Consider the following 14,107-nt stretch of genomic DNA (forward strand, 5'->3'; position numbering starts at 1 on the left):
AAAAGAAAATAGTATTTGCTTAAATTATCAATCAATAGGTCCATTCTAAATGTCCCTAAAGAGAGGTTTTGTCAGATTTAGGTCACTTCTGGGGAGAGTTTTGGCCATAAACAATAGCTATGCACGTACACACACACACACACACACACACACACACACACACACACACACACACACACACACACACACACACACACACACACACACACACACACACACACACCATCTTCATCTCTCAGCTTGTCTTTGTCCCTCTATGTTCCTTCCTTTCACATTTATATCCCATGACAGCTTGATCAAAAACATTTTACTTGGCTTGATTATCTGTCCTTCACATCTTTGTTGCGCACTGTGTAAAGGATTTTCTGCATGTCTCCCCTCCTGTGGAGTAACCATCCCTGAACCTAACAACCTCACTGTGCTCCATACATTGGGAGAAATAGGAACTGCAGTGCAGATCTATAGGTGTTCATTCAGTCCTGGTTCCAGTCCTCAGTTTCCTCTTGCCTTTTGAATAAGCTATTAATTTGCTTTCATTGTGGCATGCATGACTTTAATGTGGAGCAACTAACTATTCAGACAAGTGTTTTGTTAATATCTCATTTTTTTATGTTTAAAAATGTTTGTGTTCTGTATATAATGACATGCATGTACTTTATCTTAAATCTTATGATAGCTTTAAACAACAGAGAGATGCAAAGGAAGAAATAAGTGTAGAAAGAAGAAAAGAAACTATGAAAAACACATATTGAAATAATTTGAAAAGAAGCATATTAGATGGTTGCATTTCATTTACATGTATGGCTGGTGAAAGACAAATACTTTTCAAGGTAATAATAAAAAAGATTGAGACAGCAATTTTTTACTTTTTAAATTAATTCCAGAAAATAAAGCACAACAGTCTTGTTCCGTAAGTAAAAACCCATTCATTTTACATAGACAAATTGATATTCAATGCTTATTTATAAACCTTTAAAGATTGACCTACCGTGAGCTACGAGGTCGTTCATTGACAGTATATATCAATCGTTCTGCGTTATTTCAACTTCATTGTTTAAAAATCTTGTTTGAAAGCAGAATGCATGGGAAACAACTATATTACCTATGGTACAGCAGAGAAAGATCTACCAATCAGAAAACCGCAGCCAAAATAGCCCACGAAACATGCCAAGGAGCGACCGTCTACTCCCATGATGCACTGTGAATGACGCAACCATGTTGGCCTCTCTTCTCCCTTAAACTACTAAAATATTTAGCAATAAACTTAAAATAGATTGTTTCTATTCTTATATTTAACAACTTAAAATCAATATTTTTTTATATCCCCATTGTTTTGTATTTAATTATATTTTTCGCATTACTTCATTGGATTGTAGTTTGTGCCCTCGAGAAAAACAGTAAGTACACAGTTTTGTGCTTTTGTCTTTTTGCCAGATTTTTTGCCTCAAAACAAAGTTTGTAATGTTGTCATTCACCGTCGGAGTTGGATGCTTTGGTTAATAGTTTACAACTCCTTTATGAAGGATTTTATGAAAATAAAATCCTGGTGAAACAATGTCAAATTCTGAATGAATATTGTGTGTAGAGACATCCAAACTAGTAAGCCTTTCAAAATAACCTGTTTTCATCCCTCAACCATTACAATTTATTTTTGTGTTGTGTCTACCCTAAGATTTTGTACATAAATGCTTTTTCTGTCACCGGATAATACTGATTTAGCGAGAGTGTTGTTTTTACATGGTAAAATTTGGGTTGGCCCCCACTTTACCTGTCTACTATTTCAGTGACATAAACATTATGTGGGCCCTGCGATGGACTGGCGACCTGTCCAGGGTGTCCCCAGCCTTTCGCCCAATGTTAGCTGGGATAGGCTCCAGCCCCCCGCGACCCTGTACACAGGATAAGCGGTTGACGGATGGATGGATGGATGGATGGATGGATGGAAACATTATGTGTGTGCTCACTGAAGTGCAATGACTTTTTAAGTCACAGTGTGATGTCTCAAAGTAAAATACAGAAGGTGAGAGTGCTAGCATTCACACGCCTGTCTGTGCTGTGTTTATGTTGACATCCCGCTGTAATCCTGTCTGAAAGCAATCCCACCCACCTGTCTGCCTGCTGCAGAAAAAGTATGTTGTGTCTTACAAAGTCCATCTTTCAAGCTGCTGGGGCCATCCAGATTGAAATGTGGCGAGTTCTTCAACATGGATGCCGAATGTTAGGTTGAAAATCATCCTTTGTGCAGTGTTTGAAGTCCCCTCCCCCCTCTCTCTCTCTCTCTCTCTCTCTCTCTCTCTCTCTCTCTCTCTCTCCCTCCAGCAGAAATCACTTAAAGCCAAAGAGGCCACAGAAAAGATGGAGCTCTCTATTCTGAAAACTTGTCAGAGTGTCAGTGATCTCAGGCGAGAGGTGAGATTTTTGCAACAGACTGCACACACAGGAATTGAATCCCTTGAGTGTATGCCTCGAAGACAAACTTACTGCAGGTGTATCCATTCCAGTGTGTTTGATGCAGCACTATTCAGTGGTGGCACTGCTATTTAATCTAATGCACTATGGCTAGATTCTTTAGTTGTAAGCTTGCAGTCTGAATGGATTGTAATGAGTTATAAGGGCATGGTCATATTAAACACAGAAAGGATACTTATGCAAGAACCAATATATAGCATGACGCTGCAACCACTGTAGTCTGATTTACTAAAAAATATAAAATACATTTTGTATATTATACTTTAATGAATCAAACAAATAATTTACTGTACCCATCAGATTGGTTACCAAATTATAGTGATCGTACGCCCAAAAATGAAATTTCTCAGATAATATTCTCACTATCATGCCATCCCAGATGTGTTTGACTTTCTTTCTTCTGCTGAACACAACATTTTTAGAAGAATATTTCCGCTCTGTAGGTCCATACAATGCAAGTGAATGGTGAGCAGAACTTTGAAGGGCCAAAAATTACATAAAGACATCATGAAAATAATTCATATGAATTCAGTGGTTAAATCTATGTCTTCTAAAGCGATGCAAGCACTTTGAGTGAGAAACAGATCAAATATTCCAATCTTAATTTACTATAAATCTCCACTTTCATGTTTGGAAAATGAGAGTGAAAGTAGAGATTTATAGTAAAAAAGGATTGAAATATTTGATCTGTTTCTCACCCAAAGTGATTGCATCGCTTAAGAATACATATAATATAAATGTGGATTACTTTTATGTGATTTTATATTTTTTTGAGTTGGTCACCATTCACTTGCATTGTATGGACCTACAGAGTTGAAATATACTTCTAAAAATCTTACTTTATGTTCAGCAGAAGAAAGAAAGTCATATATATCTGGGAAGGCATGAGTGTGAGTAAATTATATGTGAATTTAATTTTTTGGATGAACTATCCCTTAACAAATGCTGGTTTTTAAGACTTGAATTAGTATAATTTCTGACATGTTCATATAACTCTAGGCCTAGTTAAAATTGCACATTAACAAAAAAAAAAATTTCTCCATTCAATGGTATTTAAAAAAGAATCAATAAATTATTTTACAAAAGCAGTATTTTTTTGTTTTTGTTGGAATTCTTTTTCACATTTTTCACTTTTCTGTCTGTCTGTCTGTCTGTCTATCTAACTGCTTGACAACTTTTCCTGTCTTTCTTCAGCTTCATAAGGTAGCGGTGGTGAGGGCCACTGAACTGCTAAAGCTGCATTCACATCACCTGGTGCTGCAGGCTCTGAAGGCTTCTGGTGGGGATGGAAACCTGGAGGCTGTGGCTGACTATGCCAGCACACTCACTGAGCACAAAGAACAGCTGCTGGAGGTGAGAGGCTCATCTATTTAATATTAGGGGTGTACCTTTTTGCTCTGACATAGATCTTGCAGATGCATTTGCATAAGACCTTCATCATGGATTACAAATATTTACTGAATTATGCAATGTGTATGTGTCATGAAATGTGAAATTTAGCAACAATTTGGTTCAGTTTCTTTGGAATTATTGTGGTACAATTCATCATTTATGATTCAGACTGTAGGATTAGGCAAAGCTGTAATCTATGCAAAGGGTGGCTATATTGATTTATCTTAAACGTAAGATTTTTTATTTGTTTAAAGCTGCACTACGTAAGATTTTTTGGTTAAAAACGAGTAATTCAGTAAATCATAAATATGTAAATTGCAGCAAATTGGTCATCTGAATATCTGAAGGATTTGTGAGATTCGACCTAACCTTAAGAGCACTTGTGCATTATCAACTCAAGGAAGACAGTTTTAATAAAATGAATTAATTTAACAAGAACAACTAACAACTACAAAATGGCACTAATATGCTAAAAGATACTTCGAATGGATAAGTAAAAGTGCATGGAATTGAAAGATGCTAGTGGCTGAGTTCGATGTAGCTATGGCAGATGGTTTATCTTATGGAAGAATAAACAGCTATTTCTCTGATAACTTATAAGGCGAAGACCTTATCTCGAAGTAAATAAATAACTTTATACACCGATTATTCCCTCTAAAGAACTTTCGAAAATCATAAACTGATGGTATAAGTGATATATTTATGTTCTGCCTGATTGAGTGATGAGCTTCATTGATGGCGACATCTTCCACTGGTTTACTGGGATGAAGCAGAGAAGCAGATGGATTCCGTTCTCACTGCCTTGAACAAGAAGAACTGGGGAACGCTGGTCTCCTGAAAACCCCGAGAGGTTTTTGTGATCTGAAATACACAGATGCAGACCTTATGTCGGAGAAGTTTCTTTATCTGGAACATGCAGATGCACGAAACTTGAAGGGAATATTTGCTTCCAGAGCTAAACCTTGTCGCTGGTATCTCTGTAGTTATCTTCCTGGTATGGTTTTTCCTCTTAGAGTGGAGATGCAGAACTGTAGAATGTTTTTCTGTTATTCTGTGTCACACTCAGAGACTCAGTTACTCACCTCTGCAGGGCCCTTTGTCTTCTAAAAAGATGCCTGGAAATTATCTTTTTAGTCTTATCTGATGGCAAAAGGCATTTGGTTACATAAGGCTTGATCACATCAGGAACCTGATTATATAAATACAAAGATTCATCCCCTGCGGTGGATGAAAGGGCTTTGGAATGCTTTTGTCTTCTTGCTGTCCACTACAACAGAGTTCAGGACAACGCTGCAGTCTGTTTGGATGTTTATCTGTTATATGTTTAATGCTTAGATATGTTGCCTGGTAGGGTTGTTAAAGCTAATATTGCTTGTCATGCTTGTATGAATCGAACATCACTCGTGTGTTAAGCAATCGTGATGTATCTACATTGGGTGAAGTTACTGTGACATGTTTACTAATATTTAAGGCTTCTGAAGTTGACTTCTTATAATTGTAATATTGCATATTAGCATAATATGTTTTATCTCCATCATTTTTAAATCCTTGTTTTATGTTTTTAGTTTACGGTGCTTTGGTGTACTATTGTAGTATTTCGATTCACTTGCGTTATCAACTGAGACTGTACAATATAATATAGCAATAAAAAAGTCTTCCATTGAACTCGTATCAGCCATATCACGAGTTTCACCTCTTAAATTGATAAGTGTAGTACAATAAAAAAATTTATAGTAGATAAAACACTTGAATAATCATATAAAAATGCTGGTAAGAGTCCCCTGTTCTCTATGTAATATCGCTTTCAGTGTAGTGTCAGAAAAGGGCTATAAGTGTAATTCATTCATTCAAAATATGCAAATACAAATGTTTTTATCTTCACCAAAGCAAGTAATATTTACGTTTTAAATGTTTAATTTTTATAACATAATATAAAAATGAAAACAGCATGTTATGACTCCGGCTCTGAATATCTCCCAATCATGATCAGACACGGGCAATGTCCAGGTATGCTCATATCATGAGATTCATCTGCCAGAATTGCAGTGCCGAAACACAACTGACGTAAAGTGTTCTTCTACAAATTGCTTGCAATTTTAAGTTTCAACCACAGATGTCGCTAGAGAGCACAATGTTACGTACTGCAGCTTTTAACATTTTTTGGTGACTTTATAATTCCAGTATTTTGTATTGTTTTTATTACTTTTATTCTAAAATGTGGAATTAGTAATATAAAGTATGAGTAAGTGTGTCCAAATTTTGACTGGTTGTGTATGCTGAAATCTAATGTAACTATCGGTACAATTTACACCATTGTGAAATATTGATAAATACAATCAATCAAATAAATTTGAAAACATTTTGAGTACAGTATTTTGGGTAACAATTGAACAGTATTTATAATCAGTTAGGATGATTGATGTATTGTACAACCCTGTTTAACATATAGACCTGAAATCATATCATCCATTTGTAATACTCTTTATCTTTCATTTGTATGTTCAATTTATTATATTTTATTACATTTCAGACTTGTCGTTTACTCTGTCATATTTCGGGGACCGAGCCTCTGGAGATCACCTGTATTCATGCTGAGGAAACCTTCCGCGTTGTTGGCCCACAGGTAAACAAAGAGACCCCACTAAAACATCTGCTCTAATACAAGTAGGCTGGCTCCTCAGCAAAATAGCAATATATATATATATATATATATATATTAATGAAGATTGTTATCCACCTTAGACAGTGCTTATCACCTATGCTTATTTGCCCCATATTGTGTTTTTTTGTTGTTGATTTTGCAACCCTGTTAACAGAATAAAAGAGAAACACACACACACACACACACACACACACACACACACACACACACACACACGCGCGCACGCGCGCACACACACACACACACACACACACTCAGAGTTATAAAATAGCAAGAAACAGAAAAAAACAAATCATGCATCGCTGCCTCCTGCTGTTTCAATCTTATTTGCTGTGCTTGGAATATGAACTTTAGATAACATTGTGCCAAGAGGAAAAGCTCAATGGAATGAAATAGAACAACTAAAATTGGGCCAATATTTATTACAGTAAACATAGAAATGCCAAATTATTGTAGCCTAATATTGTTACAGAATGTGTTCCCAACAGTTACTGGTGTATTTTTACTTGTGTGATGTGCCTTTTGTGAAACCGAGTGTATATTTGCAGTGTATTTCATCAGCAGGCTTTATTAGCATGTCTAATTGTGTGCTAGAGTGCAGGAACTAGTATTTTGACTGAGGGTGAACTCACTTCAACAGCCAATAATGACGAGTTCTAAAGATCAGCGAGCCAATATGAGCATATCATGAGAACAGCAGCTTCAGGGGTGCATAATAATTAGTTACATTATCAGTAATTCCGAAAGCTATACCAGCTGAATCCACACCCTCAGCAGAGACGAGAACTGCTTTGCTGTGTTCCTTACAGAAAGCTGTAAATCACAATTATGCTGTTGCCGAAAGAGTTAGATTGTGCATTTCTGCTCTGACACATTGGAGACCAAACAGTGATGAATATTGCTATTCAGCTTTTGTACAGCAGATAAATTATACAGTCACATCAAAAGTTATTTAAAAGTGATGAGAAAGATCTTTATTAAAATAGCAGCAGTAGGGGGGATGTGGCTCAATTTGAATTTCGCACAGTCACAAACCCTTCACGAGTGACTATCCTCAAGACAGTAGACAGAAAAATATCAATTTTACGCTTTTAACAGCCATCTAAAAAATCTATATCTGTTCAAACATATACTATAAAATAAAGAATTACTTGCAATTCATATGTTGATTTCAAACAAAAAATATTTAGTTAGAAAAGACTACTTTTGAATGGGGGTCATGGACAGTGTAGAAAGATGTTGTTTGATGTAGTTACTACACATACCAGCAGGAGCTTACCAGTGAAACTGTGAGCCCTTGGTTGCAATATAGTGCTATAATCTATATGTTTGTTCCCTCAGATCATCTCAGCGGCACAAACCCTAGCTTTGCACCCCACCAGCAAGATTGCCAAAGAGAACTTGGATGTGTTTTGCGAGGCCTGGGAGTCTCAGCTGTGTGACATGGCTATTCTACTGAAGGAGATCAACGATGTGTTTGAGGGCCGCAGAGGTACGGCACTTTCATCCAATGTAATTCTGCCATCTTTTGCCTGTCAATACAGCACAACAGCTTTAGCTGTCTTGATTCCAAAAGTAGGTAATTTTCTCATTCATTTTCTCTATTGGGATTTCAAACAATAAAGAGTTCTAAACCATGCACCAAACCCACCAGCCTAATTCTGGGATTAATCACATTATAAATTTGATTAGAAGCAAAAAATGTATTTGAAAAATAAAATAAATTTAAATCCATGAGTAAGTTTACAAACAATAAATTTTTAGGTTAAAGCAAAGCATTCAGATATATTCAAATTAGGGCGTTCAATCGATTCTTTTTTTTTTATTATTAATTACATGATGGTGATTAATTAATTGCATATTCACAATTTATCTATATATTTGTTTAGAAAGGCTACAAAATAAAATGTATTCAATATATTATGATTAAACTATTATAAATAATTATATTTAAATAATTAAAATACTTAAAATGATTGTGGCAGATGAGTATAGCAGTGCAAAAAGTGGCTTTAAAAGACAATATACTGTATACTCAATGAGCACTTTACTAGGAACACCCTTAAACCTACTTATTCATGTGATTATCTAATCAGCCAATCGTGAGTCAGCAGTGTATAAAATCATGCAGATATGGATCAAGAGCTTCAGATAATTTTCACATCAACCATCAGAATGGTGAAAAAACGTGATCTCAGTGATTTAGTCTGTGGTATTATTGATAGTGCCAGATGGGCTTGTTTGAGTATTTCTGTAACTGCAGTCTCTAGAGTTTACTCAGAATGGTGCCATCCAGTGGCAGTTCTGTGTAAGGAAACATCTTGTTGATGAGAGATCAACGGAGAATGGCCAGACTGGTTTGAGCTGACAGAAAAGCTACAGTAACTCAGATAACCACTCTGTACAATTGTAGTGAGCACAAAAGCATCTCAAGTTGCACAATACTTCAAACCTTGAGGCAGATGAGCTACAACAGCAGAAGGCCAAGTCTGGCACATTATTAGGACCATAGTGTTCCAAAAAAGTGCTCAGTGAGTGTATTGTTTATTTCCCTATTATTTAACATAAGCCTACAGTCCACAGAAATCCAGAGATTTATCATGCGTAAATGTACACGTGTCGGGCGAATGCTTTTGGAGCTCAACTCTCATTAACTTGCATCATGTCATAAACACATTGTTTAAAGTTGCTGTGTCAAGTTAACCATAATTTTAAAAACTTCGAAAACGTGTCTTGAGATCCCTGCATTCAATGTTGCGCAACGTCCAGCTGTCTTTGAATGCAAGAATGCATCCTCATCATGTGCTGGCGCTAGTGTCAAGCAAGCCAGAGTGTGGTTTGTTTTCTGTGCGTTGCCTATAAGGCTGGAGTTTCACTTACTGTCTCCTACAAGTGTTATTCAAGTGTTACTTCAATACTGAATTGTACCGATGGTAGGAATATTCTTATTATGGTCCGGGGATATGAATAATTACTCTAATGTTTTGCACTGAAGTAGCGTATTTAACCGAAAGCTGAAAGTATTTAAGATTTGCAGGAAGATCATTTCGATTATAGCATTCACGGTGCTGCATGGGTGTAAGCGATCACTGCTGAGCCCTTTTGTCATGGTTCCCGTTTCCATGGTGACAGTGAATTCTCTTGATCGGTGGATGTCTCTTCAGGGTTCATATTGGACTATTAAACACAATTATTTTTTAATTTAGTTGAAATCACAGTGACTTGTCTGGTTTGTACAGGAGCATAAGTAATTGCTTAACAACCTCAGAGCTCACTGTAAATCTTGTTAAAAATGTTTTTATCTTTAGAGAAAATAAAAGGGATTTTTGTTTGCAGAACCCAACTGTTACTCATTTCCTCCCCATCCTCCTGTATGTTCTTCCAGCTGTCCATCTTCTCCCATAAAGCCACTCACATTGCCCAAGATATTAACCCGTCATGTCTTTTATCATTTTTGAACGGTAGTTTCCACGGTATATACCACAGTATGGTAATGTGGATTTCATGGCTGTTTTTATTCCATCAGTAGCAGTCCTTTTCAGGTGCACAAAAGCATTTGTTCATGTCTGTGGGCAGGGCAACGATAACAGTTTTAAAGGTCTTTTCCCTTAGGCTAGATTCCTATCTTTTCAAGCCGCTAAAGATGTACCATTTTGACATTTACACTGCATCCACATCCCTCACATAAGGTAATTGAAAAGTGGCTGGATAAATCTCTGTAGGCAAGGTTAAGGGTGCATTGCAGCGGTCCCACTCTATTGAAGTTCGTTTACTTATTTGTTTTTGGACATACCGCTTAAGGATGTTTTTGAGTGATGCTGGCTTTCCGAAGTGATTCTGTGGTTTTCTCTCGATAGCACATAAAGCCGTAGCTTTATGTGACAGTGATATTTGTCACAGAGTCTGAAGAGAGGCATCAGTAACATGACAGAAAAGCAGTGCCTGGGGAGATGTTTTTGTTCCAGGTGAGAGGCTCTCAGTCATCATCTGTGCCAATTGAGATATTTCCCAAAACAAACTGTCATCCCCCACCAAGGATCATGCCTTTTGTATCTGTTGATCCACATCATTATCTACAACCTTTTCCCAAATATTTTTATTTGATAGTGTCCCCTTTTCAAATATAATTTTTCAAGTGAGAATTTTTGTCTTTTCCGGATTTACATTTTACCTTACACTGAAGCGTTTAATGGAATAGTTCTCCCACAAATGAAAATGATGTCATCATTTACACACCCTCATGTTGTTACAAATCCATATGACTTTCTTTCTTCTGTGGAACACAGAATGTTAGTCTCAGCCATATTCACTTTTATTGTATGGAAAATAGATGCAGTGAAAGTGAATGGGGACTGAGGCTGTTAGTCCCTAACATTCTCCTTTTGTGTTCCATGGAGGAAAGAAAGTTATATGGGTTTGGAACAGTGGGAGGGTGAGTAAATTATGATAAAATCATCATTTTTTTGGGTGATCTATCCCTTTAATACTTTTATTACATGTTTTATTTTCTAATACCTCTCAAAGAAACAATATGTTCCTCATTTTTAGGTGATAAGAAAACATATCTGTCACTACCAAGACCAGGGGTGAGTATATTGAGTGAAAGTGTATACCTTCAGAATATCTCTAAATCACAACTCTCATGTTACCTTTTCATGTCCTTCACCATATTTACTGAATCATTTCTTCCTAGAGACACTCTGCTAACCTGAAGACAGTCAAGGCTGCCAAGCTTGATGCTGAGGTACAGCTCATTTTGTAATTAATGAATGCTCAGTCAGCGCTGTTCTGTTTAAACACAACCTTTAATCTGTGATCTGACATGTCTGTTATCCTTGATTTAACCAGGAGCAAACCACCATCGCTAAACTGGGACTGGAACTGTGTCTCCTCACATCCGATGTGGACTCAGAAGTGGAACGCTGGGATGAGCAGGACCACGAGATGGTTCGACTGTGCCAGATCATGTCCAGCATGGCTTATTCCATGTACCTCTTCACCAGGTAATGATCTGCTGCAGCAGAATCCCTGCAAACCTTTTTATAAATGTCACAGTTCGTCTATCAGATTGGGTTGAGTAATACTGTATCACAAAGGAAATTAAAAGCGTGTTGGAAAAGAATGCAAGACAATTTCATCTTGCTAGGCTGTCTTTGTAAATCAGAATGTTGTCCTTAAGTGACTTGCCTGGTTAAATAATGGTGTAAATTAAAATAATATTCAGATTTTGCGCCTGTCTACAGTTCCAGCAGGTAAGAATTAGGGTCAGTGTTAGTGCCATGTTGATATAATTAGGTGCACACACCAGCACCCAGGGATGGCCCTGTTGTATGTGTTAACATTATTTAAAGGTACATTTCACCCAAAAATGAAAATTCTCTCATCATTTACTCGCATTCATGCCATCTGAGATGTGTATGACTTTCTTCTCATCTCTGTTGGTCCATACAATATGTGAATGTTTGCCAGAACTTTGAAGGTCCAAAAAGCATATAAAGGCAGCATAAAGGTAATCCATAGAGACTCCAGTTATTAAATCCTTTTAATAATTTGGTTTGTGTTCAGCAGAAGAAATAAAGTCTTACACATCTGGGATGACATGAGGGTGAGTAAATGATGAGAACATTTTTGTGTGAACTATCCCTTTATCCCCTCAATTGTTAACAACACTCAAAACAGATTCCTTGCAAATGTATGATTTAAACAAATCATTTAAATTAGATTTATATAAATATGCCTGTAACAAGGTTAAGAATGGGAAAGGAGGCAGCGGGAACCAGCTGAACAGTCAAAATAATATTTTATTTAAACAAAAAGACACAAACACACACATGGCAGCTGCATGTGGCTCTCTCTCTCTCCTGAACTGCCGTGTTCCACTGCACTTATCCCTTATAAAGTGCTTTGTATACAGTTGCTTTGTCATTTACCAAACTATGTTGTTTAAAATGTGATTTTTGATTACAAAAGTTCAAATGTTCATACTCCTTAAGTTGAATTCAATACATCACATTTAAATACATTATATGCAAAGCACATGATGGGGAGGTAAACATACAAATACCAAAAGCAGAATAATAAAGGAGTTCATATGCAATAATGATTTGTGCTCACTAAATGATGTTTCAAGCACATATTTGCATCCATGATATGGAACCTACTCCGCTATTGATTTAACTATGTGGGAACCTGGAATAATAATTGACTTTTCATGGCAAGCATGGAAGGATCTCTGTGGGAGTGAACATTGTCCATTGATTATAACATCTACTGTAGAAGATATACAAGACACTTCTAGATGGCAATTGAAAAAAGCTAATTGGTATAATTTCCCAACACTTTGTTATGAGAAGTTTAGCATAGACTGGCAAAAATATCAAGATCCAATAAAGAAAGTCACCGATATACTGATTGAAATAGCAGAAACAACTGCTCAAAAAACATCAACAAAGTCATGCCGTCAGAGAAACCCATGGTTCAATGAAGACTGTAAAAAGGATATCACTGATCGAAAGAAGGCAGAAAGAAACTTTAATAAACATCCAACAACCTCAACAGATTGACAATTTATAGAGCACAAGCACAAAGAATTATTCATGAAACAAAGAGGCAGAGTTGGAAAAAATACATATCAAGTTTAACGTCACGACACCAACAAAGAAAGTGTGGGATATGATTATTAACATCAAACCAGGATATTGTTTATAAGATTAGAGTCTTTTGTACGAGATGGTTTTATTAAAAAGGAAGATGTAGTAGCAGTATTTTTTGAGTTAGAAAAAGCTTATGATATTACATGGAGGTATGACATTCTTTTTGTACAAAATGGGTTTCAGGGGATGTCTACCCATTTTTATTTCCAATTTTTTTATCTAATAGAGTTTTTTGTGTTCGAGTAAGAAACGTGCTATCAGAATTGCATGTACAAGAATCAGGAGTGCCCCAAGGAAGTATCATTACAGTAACTGGTTTTAGCATTAAAATTAACGGGATTGTAAGTGTTATGGGGCCAAATATATTCCGTAGCCTATATGTAGATGATGTGTGCATTTGTTAGAAAGGCAAAAATATGAACGTAATTGAAAGACAAATACAAATATGTATAAATAAAATGTATGACTGGTCAGTACAAAATTGATTAAAATATATGAGAGCTGACTGGCTCTCAACTATGCAGTTAAGCTAAAAGCTAATGAACGTAACACAGCATATCTTTCAGTCTTTCATCCTCAACATTCACACCTGTATGAATCCAGACCCAGGTACATCAGTCTTTTTGGAATTCGCAGAAAACCACACTTGGAGAACATGCACATTAATCTGGATATCCTAACATCGACACATCTGTGCCCTATACCGCCCTGGAATATTAAAAAACAACTATCATGTTGAACCTGGCTCAATATACTAAAAAGATAAATCATCCAAACGTCTACCAGGAGAAATTCCTGGACATAAGATGCAGTTTACCATCAAAGTCAGACAATCATGTATTTGCAGCAGTAGTGATTGGCCCAAAATGTTATGGCAAGTGAATTCCTGGACAAAGTTTTCACAGCAGAAGCTTGTGCATTATTACTAGCT

The 14,107-nt window shown here is 36.5% G+C and overlaps 1 protein-coding gene across 3 annotated transcripts in view; it reads left to right on the forward strand.

Moving 5' to 3' along the window:
- LOC127619560 (alpha-catulin-like) overlaps positions 1–14,107 on the forward strand; it is a 102,940-nt gene that overhangs the window by 80,516 nt on the left and 8,317 nt on the right. For 2 of the 3 annotated variants that reach the window (XM_052092425.1, XM_052092427.1), the window contains exons 8-14: positions 2,320–2,409; positions 3,664–3,822; positions 6,392–6,484; positions 7,865–8,015; positions 11,072–11,109; positions 11,217–11,267; positions 11,372–11,526. In XM_052092425.1, coding sequence (XP_051948385.1) covers positions 2,320–2,409; positions 3,664–3,822; positions 6,392–6,484; positions 7,865–8,015; positions 11,072–11,109; positions 11,217–11,267; positions 11,372–11,526 — 737 coding nt within the window. The remainder of the gene's footprint in view (positions 1–2,319; positions 2,410–3,663; positions 3,823–6,391; positions 6,485–7,864; positions 8,016–11,071; positions 11,110–11,216; positions 11,268–11,371; positions 11,527–14,107) is intronic. The other variant, XM_052092426.1, reaches the window with a different exon arrangement.

Source organism: Xyrauchen texanus, chromosome 26 (genome assembly GCF_025860055.1).
Source record: "Xyrauchen texanus isolate HMW12.3.18 chromosome 26, RBS_HiC_50CHRs, whole genome shotgun sequence".
Classification (NCBI taxonomy): domain Eukaryota; kingdom Metazoa; phylum Chordata; class Actinopteri; order Cypriniformes; family Catostomidae; genus Xyrauchen; species Xyrauchen texanus.